Below are 18,097 nucleotides of genomic sequence, written 5' to 3' on the forward strand. Positions count from 1 at the left end.
GGCCTGCCTTGTCGCATGCTGAACGACCGGACGGGTTTCTGGTTTGATTGTGCGCCTCGGTCTTGGTGCCTCCCGGCCCGGGCCTGGACCTCCAGGGCGCAGAGCAGCTGTTTCAGGAAGGCAGGTGGTGGGTCGACATGGGAGACGCTCATTACAGCTCCAGGGGAAGGGATGACAAAGCCAAGGGTGGGGGCTGGAAACGAGAAGAAGCCGGCGAGGGGTTCGCGAGAGGCCAGTCCCGGGACACCTCTCGCGCCACGCACAAAGATGGCGATACAGATTCCCCAGTCCCCCGCCAATATGGCCGTCCGGAGGGAGAGGCGGGCCTGCGGGGCGGAAGTGACGCAGCCGGAAGTCCGGCCGCGGCTTCGCGGCCTGGGAGCGCGGTGCAGAGGTTGGCGGACTGCGAGCGGGGCGATGCCGCGGGCGGCGGGGCTCGGCCGTGCAGCGGCGCTGGGGCCGCTGCTGGCGGCTCACGTGGTGGCGGCGATCGAGCCCATCAGCGTGGGCATCGCCCTCGGGGCCGCGTCCGCCCTCACCGGCTACCTGTCCTACACGGACCTGTACTGCCGCTTCGCCGAGTGCTGCCGCGAGGAGCAGCGGCTCAACGCGTCCGGTAGGGCGGGTCCGCCCGCGAGGGCGCGGCGCTCACCCTGAGCTGGGGCGGGAGGGAGGACGGACGGGGCCTCGGTCCGGACTCCCGCCCTGCAAGCCGTGCCTGCTGAGACAGTCTGCAGACCGTGGGGGCTCTAAGTTCCTTCTTAAGTGCCTCGGATTCCCTGGGAGTACAGAAAGAAGCTGGAAGCAGCGTGCTCAGCCCTTTGCCCCATTAAGTAGTTTTCAGATGTGCAGCGTGTGCAGCGGCTGCCCAGAAAGCCCACGTTTGGCCCCGGGTTTTCTTAACACTTCAGCAGGGGTAGCTGGGGAATAGCACGCAGCGCAGTCCAGAGAGGGCTAATCCTTGGACGAACGAACACGTTCAGCTTCCTTATCAGACACTGGAGTGTTAAGCAGGACATCCATCTAGTGCATTTCCTTGGAAGTGGCATCGTGTGGCTCTGCAACCCGAGGCTGTGCTCCGGGCCAGCCCTGGGGTTTGGCAGACACCCTGCCGGACCGCTTGCTAATAGGTGCCTCTCGCTTTGGCCAGCTGGGGAAAGCGCTGCTTTTCTGGTGCCTGTTTAATGTATATTTTTCTCTCTGTTCTCCGGCTGGCTCCTGCAGCCCTCAAGCTGGAATTAGAGGAGAAGCTGTTTGGGCAGCATCTGGCCACAGAGGTGATTCTCAAGGCGCTGACTGGCTTCAAGAACAATAAAAACCCCAAGAAACCGCTGACTCTGTCCTTACACGGCTGGGCTGGCACGGGCAAGAATTTTGTCAGCCAAATTGTGGCTGAAAATCTTCACTCAAAAGGCCTGAAGAGTAACTTTGTCCACCTGTTTGTCTCGACTCTGCACTTCCCTCACGAGCAGCACATAAAACTGTACCAGGCAAGAGAATCCTGTTATCCTGTCCGCCGGCCACTCTGGTCGGGGCCATCTTCACTAACTCTGGCCTCTGCTGCCTCTCTTGGCTTTGGAGTAGCCCGGGGTCCCGCTGAGTTAAGGCACACTCGCCCACGGTAACCCTTTGCTGTTGGCCGAGCTCTCCTGCCACTTTTTTTTCCTCATTTGGTTCCAAAATAATACAGTGGGACAGGTGATGTTTATTTACATTAAAAGGTGGAGCCCAGAGAGGCCAGGGGACCTGCTCCTTACAGTCTTTCTGGCCTTGTGGCAAATCAGACCCTTGAACCCAGCTCTCCAAACTCCCACTAGCCACGTTCTGCAGTGACCCAGCGTGTTCGGCATTCCCGTCTCAGTCTTTGGTGGAGCGGAGCAGGTCTCAGACGATGTGTTTGGGCACGGCTTCATTTAAGTCTCCCCTGTGATGCAGCATATGCATTGAGCACTCTGTGTTTTGCGCTGTAGACTGGAGGGTTCCTTGCCCCGGCCTCTGTTCCCTTTGTGCCTCCCATCCAAATCCTTGGTGTTGCTTTCTTTCTTCACACGAAAGCTTTGAAGAACTGAATCCTAAGAGATACTTTTTCTGTTGAGATACTCTTCCTACATTTAGAAGTTGTCTGGTAGGGTTCTCATTTAAATGAATGTCGTCCTTGTAAAGGTTAATCGTCTTACTGTTAGGTGGGGGCCTACATAAGAAACAGAAACTGATCGGGACAAGGAATTGAAAGTGGGTGTTCGTGAGACAGGGAAGCTTGCCAAAAAAGAAAGAATAAGAAGGGATTTTCGCTTTCCAAATCCTTGGATAAAGAGTTGTATCTCGAGGAATCCAGTGATGGGGTGAGGGTGCCTCTGGAGCCTTTCGTGTCTGGGGGTTGAGGGTTTATTGCTTGGGTATCTTTGTTTCAGGAACACGTGCTTTCTGGGGAGCGCCACTGCCTTCGTTCGCCGCGTCGGTACGAGGCATTGGTTTGGGGCACTGTGCCAACCTCAGTCCAGTTTCTTGTTCCCCAGTATGTCTGGTGAAATTAACTTGAGGTTTCAGTTCACAGTGAGTGGAAATGATGGGTTAACAGCGAACTGATGACTCTTCATGCCTTTGGCCCCTCTTGTACCTTTAAAAAGTCCTCTCCGGGGGCGCCTAGGTGGCACAGTCGGTTAAGCGTCCAACTTCAGCCAGGTCACGATCTCGCGGTCTGTGAGTTCGAGCCCCGCGTCAGGCTTTGGGCTGATGGCTCAGAGCCTGGAGCCTGTTTCCAATTCTGTGTCTCCCTCTCTCTCTGCCCCTCCCCCGTTCATGCTCTGTCTCTCTCTGTCCCAAAAATAAATAAACGTTGAAAAAAAAAATTTTGTAAAAAAAAAAAAAAAAAAAGTCCTCTCCGGCACGTCATTTGAGTTAGGAAAAAAAAAACAAAACGGCTTGACACCCTAGCACCTATCTGCCAGTTTCGACTTTTTATAGACAAAGTTGTGGAAAAGCTGTTCCCCAGTGAGTGGCGGTTGGTTGGGAGGCAGTTTCCAAGAGCTCTTTTGTCGAATCCCAGAGAGCTCTGATTTTTCATCGTTCGGAGCCTGAGGAACAGGGTCGCACGTGTGCCTCTCCAGGCACATCCTCTGAGCTTCTGTTTCTTTGATGGCTGGTCCAGGACCAGTTACAGGGATGGATCCGGGGTAACGTGAGTGCGTGTGCCAGCTCCGTGTTCATATTTGACGAGATGGACAAATTGCACCCCGGGGTCATCGACGCGATCAAGCCGTTTCTAGACTACTACGAGCAGGTTGATGGCGTGTCTTACCGGAAGGCCATTTTCATGTTTCTCAGGTGAGCGGGAGGGGATTTCTCGGGGGCACGCAAGCCGTTCTTTCTCCTAGTGCTAGAAAGAGGCCCCGGCAACCATCAGGATTCTGTTGCCGAGGGACAGAGGTGCCTGGCAAAAGTGAATTGGTGACCTCTGTTACTTTGGGGTTGCTACTCTCAGCATGGCAGTTGCGGGTGGGAGAAAAGTGAATGAAATTATTGCTGATAACAGGCAATTTCATTACCTGCACGTGTCTCTGAGGGTAAAAAGTCAGCACGGGGCGGGGCGGGGGGGGGGGGGGGGGAGCGGGCGCCTGGGTGGCTCAGTCGGTTGAGCATCCGAGTTCAGCTCAGGTCACGATCTCGCAGTCTGTGAGTTCGAGCCCCGCCTCGGGCTCTGTGCTGACAGCTCGGAGCCTGGAGCCCGCTTCGGATTCTGGGTCTCCCTCGCTCTCTCTGCCCCTCCCTCGCTTGTTCTCCGTCTCTCTCTGTCTCAAGTAAAAAACTTAAAAAAAAAAAAAAAAATGCTTAAGCCTCAGAGCATACATGTTGCTTGATTTAGACCCAGAATCTTAACGTGTGATTTTACTCTGCTTTGGCACGTGCAGCAATGCCGGTGGGGACCTCATAACTAAGACTGCCCTTGACTTCTGGCGGGCAGGAAGAAAGAGGGAGGACATCCAGCTGAAGGACCTGGAACCCGTGCTGTCCGTCGGAGTCTTCAACAATAAACACAGTGAGTCCCCCAGGCTCCCCGTGACCCTGCCAGCACAGCCTCCTCTTTCTTCAAGCCTTCCACGAAGCCACCGAATCCGTGAAGTAGGGACTTTTCCTTGGGGCCTCCTTTAATAGAAGCCAGTTAGCAGGGGGTGGCCAACCGGTGCCTCTGTCAGGCTTGTCCCACCTTGATGAGAAGAGAATCTCGACGGGTAAAGACGCGAAGGACGTACCGCGGGTCGGGATAACCACATGGGCCCCGTAGGAGCAGTGAGCTGGGCCAGGTGACAGTGACGGAGACGGGGGGACCCAGCTGTGTCTTGCTTTGCAGGTGGCCTGTGGCGCAGCGGGCTGATAGACAGAAACCTCATCGACTACTTTATCCCCTTCCTCCCCCTGGAGTACAGACACGTGAAGATGTGTGTCCGAGCCGAGATGAGGGCCCGCGGGTCCGCCGTAGATGAGGACGTTGTCACCAGGGTGGCAGAGGAAATGACGTTTTTCCCCAAAGGCGAGAAAATCTACTCGGACAAGGGCTGTAAGACTGTGCAGTCACGGTTGGATTTTCACTGACCTCTCATCCAGGCGGGGGAGGAGGCCCCCCTGGGAGCTCAGCAAGCGAGGGCCTTGCCCTTCCGGAAGCACTTTGAAGGGTTTTTGCACATTTGCACCTGTGGATTTTCGGGATCTAGAAGTTTCTAAGAGCTGAGTTTTCAAAAGACGCCGATCTGGTGAGTGCGCCTGTCAGTTTGGACCAGACGGCAATCCATCTGTCAACTGTGGTGGAAGATGAACTTTTAAAATCCCTCCCCTCACTTACCTTGACGGAAGTGCCTTGCAAACAGCTGTGTGTGTGAGACCTCCCCTTCCCCCCCCCCCCCGCCCCCCCCCAGCACCTGTTCCAGGTGCTCTAGAAGCTGCTGCTCTAACTCAAGGAGTCCCAGGGCCCCTGCGCAATTCGGGGAGCTTTTGGTTTGCACCTGCTAAGAACCTGCTCTGTTCCTTTGCACAGAGAGTGTCCACTGGCTTGAAGTATTTTCAGTTAAAGTCGGTGGCACCCTCGGGCACGGGGTCCGGTGGCGATGTGGGCCTGCACACCGAGCCTTCTCAGCCAGGTGACTGGCCTGCCTGCGGTGCGGGGTCTCCGTCCGAGGCCTCTCCAGCAGACCGGGACAGGTGGCCTCTCAGGCTCCTGGAATTCCTTTGCCGTCATTTGGTATCGACCCCACCTTCCCTGTACCCCCTTCTCCTGAACTAGATTTGTCCCCAACCATATGTCATCACTAGGGTGAGATCAGAACGAGACCGTGAGTTGTGAATTTGAGGCCTTGGTTCCCGTGGTGAAACGTTTGTCTGTTACAATGTGCGCGTGGGCCAGTCTGTCACTTTGCTCCAGAGAACCATTTGGAATCCGTGGGACGTGCGCAGGCTCCGTGGACGACACGGGCCACTGAGTGGTCAGCTTGCAGGCTCTGCGTTGCCAAAGAAGCCTTAGGTATCGCACACCAGAAACGCTGGGGTTTTCGAAGATTTGTGTATTTTTTATAACGTTTTTACTCGCAAATCTTAGATGATAGAAAAACGTATAGGACATAGCTCATTTTAAAGCATGGGAAAGGACACGAGATGGAATAATTGTCTATTCCTTTATCAGAAACTCTTAGCAAAAACAGTTGCGTTTTTGTTACGAGGCGCGTGGTCAGACATGGTCACGGATGCAGATCAAACAAGGTCAGTGTAAAGCGGCTGGTCCCGGGTGTCATCGGAGGACACCCTATATGGCAGCACCAGGCTGGGCTGCCCTGGCCGCCGGGAAATAAGGCGGATTCCAGCCGGTGTGAATCGTGCATGTCATAACTGCAGTGCACCTGCAGACACGTGATAAGAACGACGTGCAGCGAATTTATGTGTACAATTTAGAACGAATGTCTTCATGACCCCGGAGGGCCTTCTGGAGGGTCACGTTTAGCCTTTTAAAAATGCCAAGTTAAGGCTTAACATTTTGAGTACGTGTTCTCGAACTGGAGCCCAGTGACATCTCTTTCCTAGCCCCGCAAGCGTCTGGCCAGGCAGAGACGGAGATCTTCCCTGTTGACAGTGACGCAACTCCCTGGACACGTGTGGGCCACCTTTGGACTGCGGTTACTGATTTGTCACCTGAAGAGGGAGGCCACGGTTGACCACAGCCCAGCCTCCCTCACCCTGTGTAGGATGCGGACGAGGACTTGAATTGACCTACTGAAGAGAAAATAAAGACTAAATTTTATCATGTGACGTGTTATTTGCAGACTTTTTTTTCCCCCTAGTTTCTTTGGGAACCCTGGGAAGTTGGAGCCTGGGAGAAAGGCTGTCGGGCGACTCGGGTGTCTCACCACACCCTGGACATGCTGGAGGGTAGTCTTTGCATCAGACAGAATTTACCTTAAAGGCTGGTATCTCCAAACAGAGACACTTACGTGGGGTTCGGTGATGGGTTATACGCCCTATCTCCATGGGTAAAAATGCCAAGAACGGCTGGACTTATTCCTAGCAAATATTTTCTCCTGAAATTAACATAGGAAGGAAATTGAGGCGGGGGGGTGGGGGGGTGGGACAGGGGGTGGGACGTGACTCCGTGCTGACACTCTGAACTCGAACCAGGCCGGGCTCAGATCAGTAAACCAGAACTGGTAAACAGTGAAACCCCAGTTAAGCTAACCAGGGTCTGCTCGATCGCACTGCACCTGGCCTCCTGTCAGTGAATCGTTAACGCCGATCCTCTTTCCAGGACTGAGGACAAGTCAGCTACTTTCTAGAAAGTTCAAACCCTCTTCGTCAGCATCCCACCCAGTCCCCTCATCTCTCAGTTGAAGGTGGTCAAGTCCCGAAGACTGGACTTCCCGGATCTGGTTTCCAGCCAAGAGTGGTTCCCGCTCCAGCCTGTCCTGCCTCATCTACAAAGAATGAAACTTGCCAAATTAAGTCAGGGGACCCCTGTGTTCCCCGAGCCAGGGACCCCCAGGCGCTGGGGCTGCCGGCTTAGAATGATGAGCCCCATCTGGGACTCCTGGGGACAGGACAACAGGCCAGCTTCTGATCCACATCAAGAACCTTCCAACACGTGCAGCCATCCCTAGGAGGCCTGGATGCCCTTAAAGGGCCTCCGTGCAGGTCAGGTACCTGGAGGCAGAGGAGTCCTGGGGCAGCAGGGGGCCCTCCAGTCCTCTGGGCCTGAGAAAAACAGCCGGTGAGCACTGCTTGGGCGCCACACCCCACAGGAGCTCTGCCCACCAGCAGGCACACAGGCGCGTTGCAAACACCAAGGTCCGTCTAGTCTCCTGTGCCCTGTACGCCCGCCTGGTGCCTCAGCTGGGGTTGTGTCTCGAGGCTTGAACCCCACGCTGGGTGTCGGGGGCTCCATGAACCCCACAACAGTGCGGTCCCCGGTGCAGCTGAGCAAAGAGCCAGAGCCGCACGGATCCAGATTCCCCGCGTGAGCCTTCACTCCAGCCCGCACTGCGCCTCTTAGGTCCAGTTCGTGGCTGAAGCACCAGTGACCTACATACAGCGAGCGGGCTTTTGTCTCCTTTAAAGATGCACTCGCAAATTACACACCATTTTATTGTAAAATGGTAGCTCTTTGTAGTTATAAGTAAAAATACTGTTCTCGGGATCGGGGTGGGTGGGGGAGGGGCCATTTAAAAAATATGGCAAAACTTGCCAGACAACATATGGCTCATTCAGGAATGGAAAACAGGGAGGGGTCTTCCTTTGTAAAGCTGAATGGCAACTGACAAGCTGGAAATATTTTTATTGCAAGGAAACTCTGTCTCTCGCGAATGTTCACAATGTTACCGAGATCAAAACCCTTGGAAAGGGTACTTAAGGCTTATCTGTGAGGGGCCTCAGTGGGTCCTCCTTTTTTTAAATTTTTTTAAATTTATTTTTGAGAGAGAGCATGGGCAGGGGACAGGCAGAGACGGGGAGAGAGAATCCCAAGCAGGCTCTGCACTGTCCGCGAGGAGCCCGACGCGGGGCTCGAACTCACGAACTGCGAGATCACGACCTGAGGTAAAATCAAGAGTCGACCGCGTAACTGAGGCACCCAGGCGCCCCCCCACGTGTGTCCGCTTACATACTTTCCCTGTATCCAAACACATCGTTGCCCCTTGCGATGGACATCCTGTGACAGGTCTGATCACGGCTCCAGCCTTGGTCCCCGGTTCTGCCATCCTAGGGACCGTGTGCCAAGGACCCAGCCTTGGGCTTCTTTTCAGTAGAGACATCGGTGTCTAGGATATGGTGACGGGAACTTCGAAAAACACGTAAAGCCAATAACATAGAGTCTGAAAAGTTTCTCATAAGGTTAAAAACATTTTAAATAAAGTTACCACATTTTCAGTAAAACTTAGACATCCTTCCTTGAAACAGAAACACTTGAAATTAAAACATGATTTTTTTAAAAATCATGAGCCCTCATACGAGTGGACGGGGAGCTGGCCGCTGCCACCGCCCCGGAAGGCTCTGGGGCTGTTCCGAGGTCCGTGATCTGTAGGGGGTGACGCCCGGAGGCCCCGGTGGATGAAAACTGCTCAGGAAGGTTCCCGTTCGGTCCAGCAGGAAGCATCTGCTCTGTCCTCCTCCAGGGCACGGAGCCAAGTGCCGAGTTCCTTCTCCTCCAACTCGAAGCAGTCAGTCGTCGTAGTAGTAATCTAACTTGGTGAACACAGTTTTGCAGCCTTTGTCGGAGAAAACTCTCTCCTCTTTGGGGAAAAATGTCATCTCCTCGGCCACTTTGGTTACAATGTCCTCATCGATTTCAAAGCCTCGGGACTGCATTTCAACTCTGATGCACATTTTTAGGTGTTTGTATTCCAGGGGGAGGAAGGGAACAAAATAATCAATGAGATTTCGGTCAATTAAGCTGCTATGCCAGAAGCCACCTGGGAAAAAGAAAAAGGTGCTGTTCATCCATCGTCCACCTGCCCACCCAGCCATCCGACACACATCCGCCGGGCATCCGGGGGGTGCCGGACCCGGAGGTGGAGCCTGTGGTCCACGGGGGGCGGATGTAACCCGGGGGTGTGCCCACGGGCGAGACCGAGCGGTGAGGCCTCCACGAGAGCAAAGCAGGGGTGACGTGGCACCTTAGCCTCGGGCTCAGGGGAGGCCTCTCCGATGGGCTGACAGATCTGAAGCGGGAGAGAGGCCCGCCAGCCCAGGGTGCCGGCAACAAGCTGAGAGGCAGAGCGGAGCGCGGAGGGACGTGGTTCCCAGGGTTTCAGAGGAAGCACAAGGGGAGAGGAGTCCCAGGAGAGGACCAGCCACTCCCCTACTTGGGGAACTTGGGACGCACTGGACTTTCGGCGGCTGGATCGACCACAGGACAGAAACCTACCACCACTGCCCGCACGTCCAGACCACACGGCGCATCTGGGGACCGAGAACTGGAACCCTCAGGGCGATACAGTGTGAAGACGGTGCCCTGTTGCGGCCGCAGGGCACAGACTTGGCTGTGTGTTTTCACCCAGGGCGAGTGCGGGGCCTGCACCCGCCCTGTGACCCACGCACGTCCCCTCCTGGACTCCCGGGAGGGCCCAGCACACACGCACCGCTTCCTGACCATGTGGCACCCGCTGGGTCACACCCCGCACGTCCTCCAAGTGACCCTTCCGCTTTGCCGCTGAACTCTGGTGCCTCAATCCCGGTCTGTGACGCCAATTCCAACGTGTGGGCTTTTTTCCCACACCCCCAAGCAATTCTCCAACACGGGCTGGGTGAGCTACAATTTCAGCTCAATACAGGAACCTAACTCACGAACAGCCAGATGGAAGAGACAGGGAATGCAGAAGGGACTGGAAGCTTCCAGGCCCCTCCCAGATCTCCATGTGTTCACCCTGGAAGCTCTCCGAACCCCAACCTGCCAGGTTTTTATGGAGGCTTCGTTACATGGGCACAACTGATTAATTCACCGGCTGCTGGCAACGGATTCCACCTCCAGCCCCTGCCCCCTCTGGTTCCCCGGCATCAGGGGGTGGGACTGAAAGTTCCAACCCTCCAGTCACATGGTTGGTTCCCCTGGAAGCCAGCCCCGTGCCCTTTAGATGCTTCCCAAAAGTCCCCTCATTAACGCAAACTCAGATGTGGTTGACGGGGGTTTGTTATGAATATCAAGACACCTTTATTAGGAAGTTCCAAGTGTTTTCAGGAGATCTGGGCCAGAAGCAGAGACAAAGGCCAAATACGTGTTTCTCATCGTAACGCCCAGTGCCACACCGGACTGTATGCTTTCCTTTCCCAGCAGTGCTTTGCACACGACTGGTGCTCAGGAAAGACCTCAGTGCCTGGATGGGGTGGAGTCTGGCCGTGGGAAAGAACAAAACCAATGGCCGAGCAGGGTGGGACAGCTCATTTCCTGAAGGCCCTCCCTGCGGCCAGGCAAGCTCTGGGTCCCCGGGAGAGCCCAGAGCCAGCAGACAGGGCCAGTGCCCTCAGGGGTTCACGGCCCCACAAGCCAGCAACCGGACGATTTCAGATAGTGCCGGGGGGGTGGTGCTGTGAGCACCGAGATGGGGCGAGTGAGCATGGAGGACAGGCTACTCTGCCTCTGTGGGCCGACGAGGCCAGGCTGAGGAGGTGACGTCTGGGCGGAGCCCGGACTAGAACCTGACCACAGCCAGAGCGTTCTGGCGGAACAATGACCTCAGTCTCTTTCCAAACCATCTACGGACCACTCCCCAGTGGGTCCCCTCAGCCTGAGTGCCCCGCTGGAACCCCACTGGACCGGCCAGCCATCGGCTCCGCATCTCTGCAGGGGCGCCCTGCTCACTGTCCACGCCCGTCTCCCTCCCGGCCCCACAAACCTGCGACTCCCCGGCCTGTCCCCCTAAGGGGCACGACCACCCGTCTCATTGCTCAAGCCGGACCCTTGATTTGGGGCTCTCTCATTCCCACACCAATCCTTTAGGAAATCTTATTCCACCTTCTGAGGGTTTCGACCTTCAACACGCATCCTAATCACAGCATGTCACCCCACCCGGCTCACTGCTAGCACGCGGGTCCAGGCCACAGCTCCCGCCTGGGGTCCCTGCCCCCACTGCCTTTAGTCTATGCTGCACCCAGTGGCCAGCATGGTCCTGATAAACTAAGTCTGGTCATGTCACTGCTCAAAACACTCCAGCAGCTCCCTCCTCCACTGGGAGTCAAACCCAAGGCCTGCCCGTTGCCCCCCCACCCCCGGCCTTCCGTGACCAGCACCCCCAGTGCCAAGACTTGCCTCTTATCCGACCCCCTTTTCTCCCTTATTCACCCTGGACTGCCACAGTGACCCTGGGCACACCCCCACCTCAGTGCCCTTGCGTGTGCTGTTCCCTCTGATGGAATGCTGTTCCCTGTGGTGCCCACATGGCTCACTCCCGCAGTCCTCGGGTCAGCTCACATGTCACCCTCACAGCGAGCCGTCCTTGACCACCCTATTAAAACCAGCACCCATTCTCATTCCAGCACCCCCAAGCCCTCTTTATGGACTTAACTTTTTACCTATTGGGGATGGAAAGGAAGCTACATCTCTGCCTCTATACAGATAACAGATATCCCATCATCTGACACATTTCCTGGTGTATTATCACTAGGATATAAAACTCCATGAGGATAAGGATTTGCTTTTGTTCGCTGTTGCGTCCCCAGTTCTGGGACCAGTGCCTGCCACCTAGTAGGAGCTCAGTATTTGCTGAATCAATGAATGAATGAATGAATGAATGAATGAGTTCAGCCATCTGCCTGAGGCCACGGTCAGTAAATGGCTGAGCTAGGTCCGCCTCATCCTGAAGCTTATACTCGGGGACCCTTTGTGACCTCCCGCAATGTGGGTTCTAGGCGACTGGCCTCATCTTGCTGAAGCATTTAGGCTAAGGCATCTGCTGCGTGTGCTCATACTGGTTGGCTCGCCAGAGAACCAGTTAACATGTTACAAAATATCCTGTCTTCCGTCAGTAATATTCCAGCTACACAAATGGCCATGAACACCCCATACTGTCCCAAGTCTCTCTGCAGCAGTATCGATTTCTTGTTTCAAAGAACTTCTGCTCTCTAAGCTCAAGAAGGAACCTGAACAGAGCAGGCTCAAATGGTAATAGTCCACCCGCATGGCTCACAGGTCACCCGGTGAGTCATTCTGCATCATGGGGACGGACTTCCCACCTCTGCGGGTTCAAGGTCGAAGGTGTGTGAGGTCACTGGAAAAGCCGTGAACTTGGTAGCGAAAAGATGAGGCTCTGCAGTCAGAGCCACTGAGCAGGCTGTGCGCCTTGGGCAAGCGGCTCTCTTTTGAGCCTGTTTCCTCACCTATAAAATGAGGAGGATGACAGTTTCTACCCCACGAGGTCACCGTGAAGATGAAGGAAATGGGCAGGTGGAGTGCAGGACGCGGGCCCACCCGCCATTCGGCCGTTATGCTCGTGCGCAGAACCTCAGAGTTCTGGAGCAACACACAGCAAGAGGCACCGGGCCAGTCCTCTCTTTCGGAGGCGCCCACAGCGGCCTGCCCTGCTCAACCACCTGCTTTTCTTCTACAAAGGAAAAGGATTAAACTAAAGAAAACCGGGAACCAATCTTTAAGACCTCGAGGATCAAGAATGTCCCTCTTTCTTTAAAAGAGCACTTGGCAAACGGGAGAGTGTGTGAGAGTCCCCTGGAGTTTAACACGGCCTCCGCTCAGAAATCCTGACTCGGAAGGTCTGGGGAAGGGACTGAGAATTTGCATTTCGAGCCAGCTCCCAGGCGACGGTGAGGCTGACAACCTAAGACTTGGGGACGCAGGATCACGCACGGGAGGGGTCAGTACCGGCTGGCCTGGCCACACTTACTGTTCTTGTTGTTGAAGGCTGACACAGACAAGGCCGGTTCCATGTCTTTGAGCTTGATCTCTTCCCTCTGCTTTCCGCTTCTCCAGAAATCTAAAGCCACGTCTGTGATCCTTTCTGCCCCCGCATTGCTGCAACAGAATTCCCGTGAGTGAGGACTGGGTTCTATCCCGGAGCCCACGGACTCGGGGCCGGAGTGCTTCAACCGTGTCCCAGCCCTGGCCTTACCTGAGAAATATGAAGATGGCTTTCTGGTAGGAGACCCCGTCCACGTGGTCATAATAGTCGAGGAAAGGCTTGATGGCATCTATGAGGCCAGCGTGCATCTTGTCCATTTCATCGAATATGAAGATGGACCTTGCACAGGTGCTCACGTTGCCACGAATCCACAACTGTAACTGATCCTGAATGACAGAGGGGAGAAGCCAAGGCGAAGTTCTCAGCAGGTGCAACGGAAAACAACCGGCATGAGCCTTAGTGCTACGACGGCCGCACTTACAGAGCGTTTACTGTGTGCTCGGCACTGTGCTCAGAACTTTACACACACAAGCTCTTTGCTTCCTCCCCACACCTCCGTGCAGTGGGCACGATCATACCCGTTTCACAGATCGGGAAACTGAGGCATACAGCTTCGTCATCTCGCCCAAGATTATAAAATTAGGATGTGGGAGGGCTGGGATCTGAACTGTGCCCTGCCTGGTTCCAAAGCCCCAGGTTGGTTAGAATTCCTGTGCTGTGAGAGATCATGACGATGCTGTGTCATTGAGTTGCTGGTCCCTGTCATTAAAATGGCGGTGTTAGGGGCGCCTGGGTGGCTCAGTCGGCCAGGCGCCTGACTCTCGAGTTTGGACCAGGTGGTGAGTTCGAGCCCCGTGTCGGGCTCTGTGCTGACAGCTCGGAACCTGGAGCCTGCTTCGGATTCTGTGTCTCCCTCTCTCTCTGCCCCTCTCCCGCTCACGCCCCGCTTCTCTCAAAAATAAACAAACATTGAAAAAAAGAAGAAGAAGAAGGCAGAGACCAAGTGACCTGTTCTGACCATCAGTCCTAAGACTAGGTGCTTCCTTTCCCCAGTGGGGACGGTAAGGAACACGGGCTCCTTTAAGCGACGCAGCAGAACTCCAGAGCATACACTCTGGGATGAGCACGGGGAGGTAACACTCTTGAGTTTCTGGAACAATGCCTAGGAGGTTTCGCAAATAAATCTGCCTAAACAGAAACATTCCGTAAGAGCATAGATACTTCTTTCAATCCTAAGCAATAAAGGAAAAACAAAAAACAAAAAACCCTATTAATCAGAAATCTGAGCTATGGTTCTATGTAGTGCTTTCCTACACAGAGCCCCAGGTGAATAGGAGGAGGAATTAGTTGTTTTCTGAGGAGGACTCTGCAAGTTACAACATACGTCTTGACTGCTTCGGATTTTGGATTTTGCTTGGCTACTGTGTTCCATGCATCCTTACCTAACCTACGCTGTAATTCTGCTCTTATAGGTACAGACCAGCCTCTATTTACAGAGGAGGAACCAGAGCAGAGGTGAAGTGACTTGCGTGAGGCAAGTGACAGTTTTAACCAGGACGTACTCAGGGCTTTTAGGCTCCAACAGCCAAGGTTTTCCACTCTGCGACTCCAATTTATAGGCAACGACATACGACACATACTGAGCACTCGCTAAGGGGCAGACACTGCTCTAAGCACTATTCACATAACGTTTTATTGCCATCTCCCCAAACCCATCAAAGCAGCTACTATTGCAATCTCCATTTTACAGCTGAGGGCATTAAGGCACAGAGAAGTCAAGTAACCTGCCCCAAGTCACACAGCTATTAAGTGGTGGAACCTGCCTGCTAACTACGAGCGCCCATTCATCACACAATCTGTCTGGAATGTTCCTAGTTTTAGCACTGCCAGGCTCACGTGCCAGGATCCCCTGGAGCGCTGGAGGCCCTGACGTTCAGCCAAGCAGAAGGGAAAACAAATGTTCACAGGCACGAGGGCTAAATATCTGCCTCGCTCACCTTGCAGGTTTGTGACACGCGTTAAAAAGGCAAGAGTTGGGGCGCCTGGGTGGCTCAGTCGGTTAAGCGGCCGACTTCGGCTCAGGTCATGATCTCACGGTCCGTGAGTTCGAGCCCCGCATCAGGCTCTGTGCTGACCGCTCAGAGCCTGGAGCCTGTTTCAGATTCTGTGTCTCCCTCTCTCTCTGACCCTCCCCCGTTCATGCTGTCTCTCTCTGTCTCAAAAATAAATAAACATTAAAAAAATAAAAAAATAAAAAGACAAGAGTGGACATGTATCTGAAGGTTCGTGTGGCAGGCAGCATGTTACAAGCTCGACAGAACTCAGGGATTTCTCACAACCACGCCTTACAGAGAAGAACCTGGGTCTCAGCTCAGGGGACAGTCCCGAGACTACACAGCTGGCAGGTGGGAGAGTTAGGACTCACATCTAGGCGTGTCTGTTGCCAAAGTCCAGGCTGTTTACCAGCCAGTTAAACCGTAAAAGCAGTTTGCGACACTTTAGCTAAACTGCCTTAGGCCTTTCTGGAAACATTTCCTCTTTTACGACCTGAGTTAGACGCGATGATCTTTAGCTTGGATTTGATCACGTCCATCTCTAAAATCCCACGACTCCCCTTACTAAAATAAGTAGCATGCTGAGCCTGTTTTCACCAGCAACCGTCACAAAGCTCTGACGGTATTAACTGCTCCACCTCAAACTCCCCCGAAAGTCCACACCTTTCAGAGGGGAACAGGCGCAGGCAGCCGTCTTCCCGGCTCATTCATTCCAACACGCAATTCCCGCGTTCCACCCCACAGCCAAGAAACCCCGGAAACCCAGCATCATCCAGGAAGGATTCCAAAATTCCGCTCTTGCCTTATAGAGGGTGATGTTGGAGGCGTGTGGGAAGTGCAGTGTGGCCACAAACAGGTGGACATAGTCACTGTTCAGACCACCCTCGTAAATATTCTCCGCGATGATCTTGCTAACGAAATTTTTGCCGGTGCCCGTCCACCCGTGCAGAGAGAGCGTGAGAGGTTTCTTCGGCTTCGGGTTGCTTATGAAGCCAGACACAGCATTTAGGATGACTTTCTTTGCAAGATGCTGTCCAAAGAGCTTGCTGTCCAGATCCTTCTGCAGCGCTGGGAAAAACAAAGCCGGTCAGGGACGGGGTGTCCGTGTGTCTGGCGAAATCTAGCCCAGGGTTACAGGCGCCCGTGAAAGCCAGCAAGGCCAGCTCAGCTCTCGGAGCACCTTGTGCAACGCGGAGGTACGTCAGCACCGGGTCCCCGGGGGTGGCCGGGGCGGGGGGGGGGAGGACGGGAGGGCTCGAGGCCCTCCCCCTGTTAGCCCTGCCCATTCCCTGCGCCCCTCACCCCAGCTCTGCCCCTCCCCGGGCACCGCCCGGCCGGAAAGGGCTGCGGCTCGGCAGGCCGAGCTCCCACCGCCCCTCCAGGAAGGAGCGAAACTCTCGGCGGAGGAAGCGGCCCGGGCCGCAGCTCGCCTGCTCGGGTCTCCGACCAACCCCGGTCCGTCGTGGTCGTGGTCGTGGTCGTGGTCGTGGCCGGGAGCCCGGCGCCACCCCGCCCGGGCCGCTCCGGCTTCGGGTCCCGGACCCGCCCCCGCCCCCCGTCCTACCCTCCCTGCTGAGACTCCGCTTCTGGCCGCAGCACTCCGCGAAGAGGCAATAGAGGCGCGGGTAAATGTAGCCGGTGAGGACGCCGGCCAGGGCCAGCCCCAGGCTGATGGGCTCTACCGCCCGCACCGCCAAAGGCGCCAGCAGCAGCAGGCCCAGCGCGGCCCGGCCCAGCTTCATACCCGGACCCGCGCCGCCCGCGCGTTCTCGCGCCTGCCCCGGACCCGCGCCGCTGCCAGACCGCGCTTCCGGTTCCTCCCGGGCGCGGCCGCCATCTTTGTGCGGGGCGGGTCTCCTCGCGCCGCTGTGGCCACCATCTTTGTGAGGGGCGGGGCGCTTTCTTGCTTCCGGGAGGTGAGAGACGGAGGCCGCTGGAGTCCATGCAAAAAAAAATTGGGGGGGGGGGGGGGGTCGGGGGGGAATAATTTTAGATCTACAGAAAAATTGAGAAGATAGTACAGAGAGGTCCTATATATCCTCCCACATAATTTCCCGTATTAACATATTAATGTGTTAACATTTGTTAAGATTAGTGAACCTATGTTGATACAACTAAAGCGTTTCCTTAGTTTTTACCTAATGCCCTGTATCTGATCTAGGATCCTGTCCCAAGATACCACGTTATATTTAGTTTTCATGTCTCCTTAGGCTCCTCTTGGCTAAGACTGTTTCTCAAGCTCTCCTTGGTTTTGACGACCTTGACAGTTTTGGGGAGTACTTGGTCAAATCTTTCAGAGGATGGCCCACTATTGGAATTTGATGTTTTTCTTTTGATTAGACTGTGGTTATGACTGTTGAGGAGGAAACGTTACATGGGTAGAGTGCTACTTTTATGGCATCATATGAAGGATACATACTATCAACATGATGACTAAGGATTCTTCCACTCATTCATTCATTCATTCATTCATTCATAGGGTTGAGGATTGCCAATGTGTTGGGTTATGGACTAGACCCTGGGAATTCAAGGGAAAACAAAAACAAAAACAAGGCATAGGTGATTCCTGCCTTCACTACCATTCATTTTGGTGGAGGGAAAAAAATAAAAATGAAAAACGATCTCCATTTTACAGATGAGAAAACAGGCTCCAAGAGAAAGAGATTGTCGAAGGATGTAACAGGCTCAGGCCCTGAAGGATATAAGCAGGGCTGAGCTTGGACTCCAAAGGCAAACTCCTCTAGCTGCAACACCTACAATGAGTCAGCCCAGAAGTCAACCCACCTGCCCTTTTCTCATCTCAACATGTGTCAGTGCCTCAGGAAAATGACAGCATGGGGGTACTGTACCCGAGAGCTGGCAGGTTGAAGCCTACTCTTGTTTTTTTTTTGAGAGAGAGAGAGAGAGAGAGAGAGAGAGAGAGAGAGTCAGTCCCAAGCAGGCTCCACGTTCAGTGCCGAGCCCGACACAGGGCTCGATCCCATGACCTTGGGATCACAACCCGAGCCGAAACCAAGAGTCGGGTGCCGGACCGACTGAGCCGCCCAGGCGCCCTTACATCTTTAAACTAAATGAGACAGTCTCTCTCTTAGTAACTTGAGTTTTGCATTTGCGCTGCCCAACCCGCAGGCTCTCGACACATTACCTAGGGTTGCTATAAGGAGACAC

At 54.6% G+C, this 18,097-nt stretch overlaps 2 protein-coding genes across 3 annotated transcripts; one reads left to right on the forward strand and one right to left on the reverse strand.

Annotated features, from left to right (window-relative positions):
• The first annotated feature begins 371 nt into the window (after positions 1-371).
• TOR1B (torsin family 1 member B) lies at positions 372-6,291 on the forward strand. The gene is made up of 5 exons (XM_047830677.1): positions 372-616; positions 1,225-1,490; positions 3,149-3,324; positions 3,909-4,036; positions 4,349-6,291. Exons 1-5 carry the CDS (start codon positions 418-420, stop codon positions 4,588-4,590), a joined length of 1,011 nt encoding a protein of 336 aa, XP_047686633.1. The 5' UTR covers positions 372-417; the 3' UTR covers positions 4,591-6,291.
• Positions 6,292-7,792: 1,501 nt separating this feature from the next.
• On the reverse strand, positions 7,793-16,781 carry TOR1A (torsin family 1 member A). Of its 2 annotated transcripts, none has more exons than XM_047830679.1 (5): positions 16,494-16,781; positions 15,732-15,997; positions 13,086-13,261; positions 12,861-12,988; positions 7,793-8,842 (listed from the first exon to the last, which is right to left on the reverse strand). In XM_047830679.1, exons 1-5 carry the CDS (start codon positions 16,669-16,671, stop codon positions 8,796-8,798), a joined length of 795 nt encoding a protein of 264 aa, XP_047686635.1. In that variant the 5' UTR covers positions 16,672-16,781; the 3' UTR covers positions 7,793-8,795. The 2 variants fall into 2 exon arrangements, with proteins under 2 accessions (XP_047686635.1, XP_047686634.1); XM_047830678.1 differs by having other exon boundaries at positions 7,793-8,939; positions 16,494-16,771.
• Between the last annotated feature and the right edge of the window lie 1,316 nt (positions 16,782-18,097).

This window comes from Prionailurus viverrinus, chromosome D4, assembly GCF_022837055.1.
Source record: "Prionailurus viverrinus isolate Anna chromosome D4, UM_Priviv_1.0, whole genome shotgun sequence".
Classification (NCBI taxonomy): domain Eukaryota; kingdom Metazoa; phylum Chordata; class Mammalia; order Carnivora; family Felidae; genus Prionailurus; species Prionailurus viverrinus.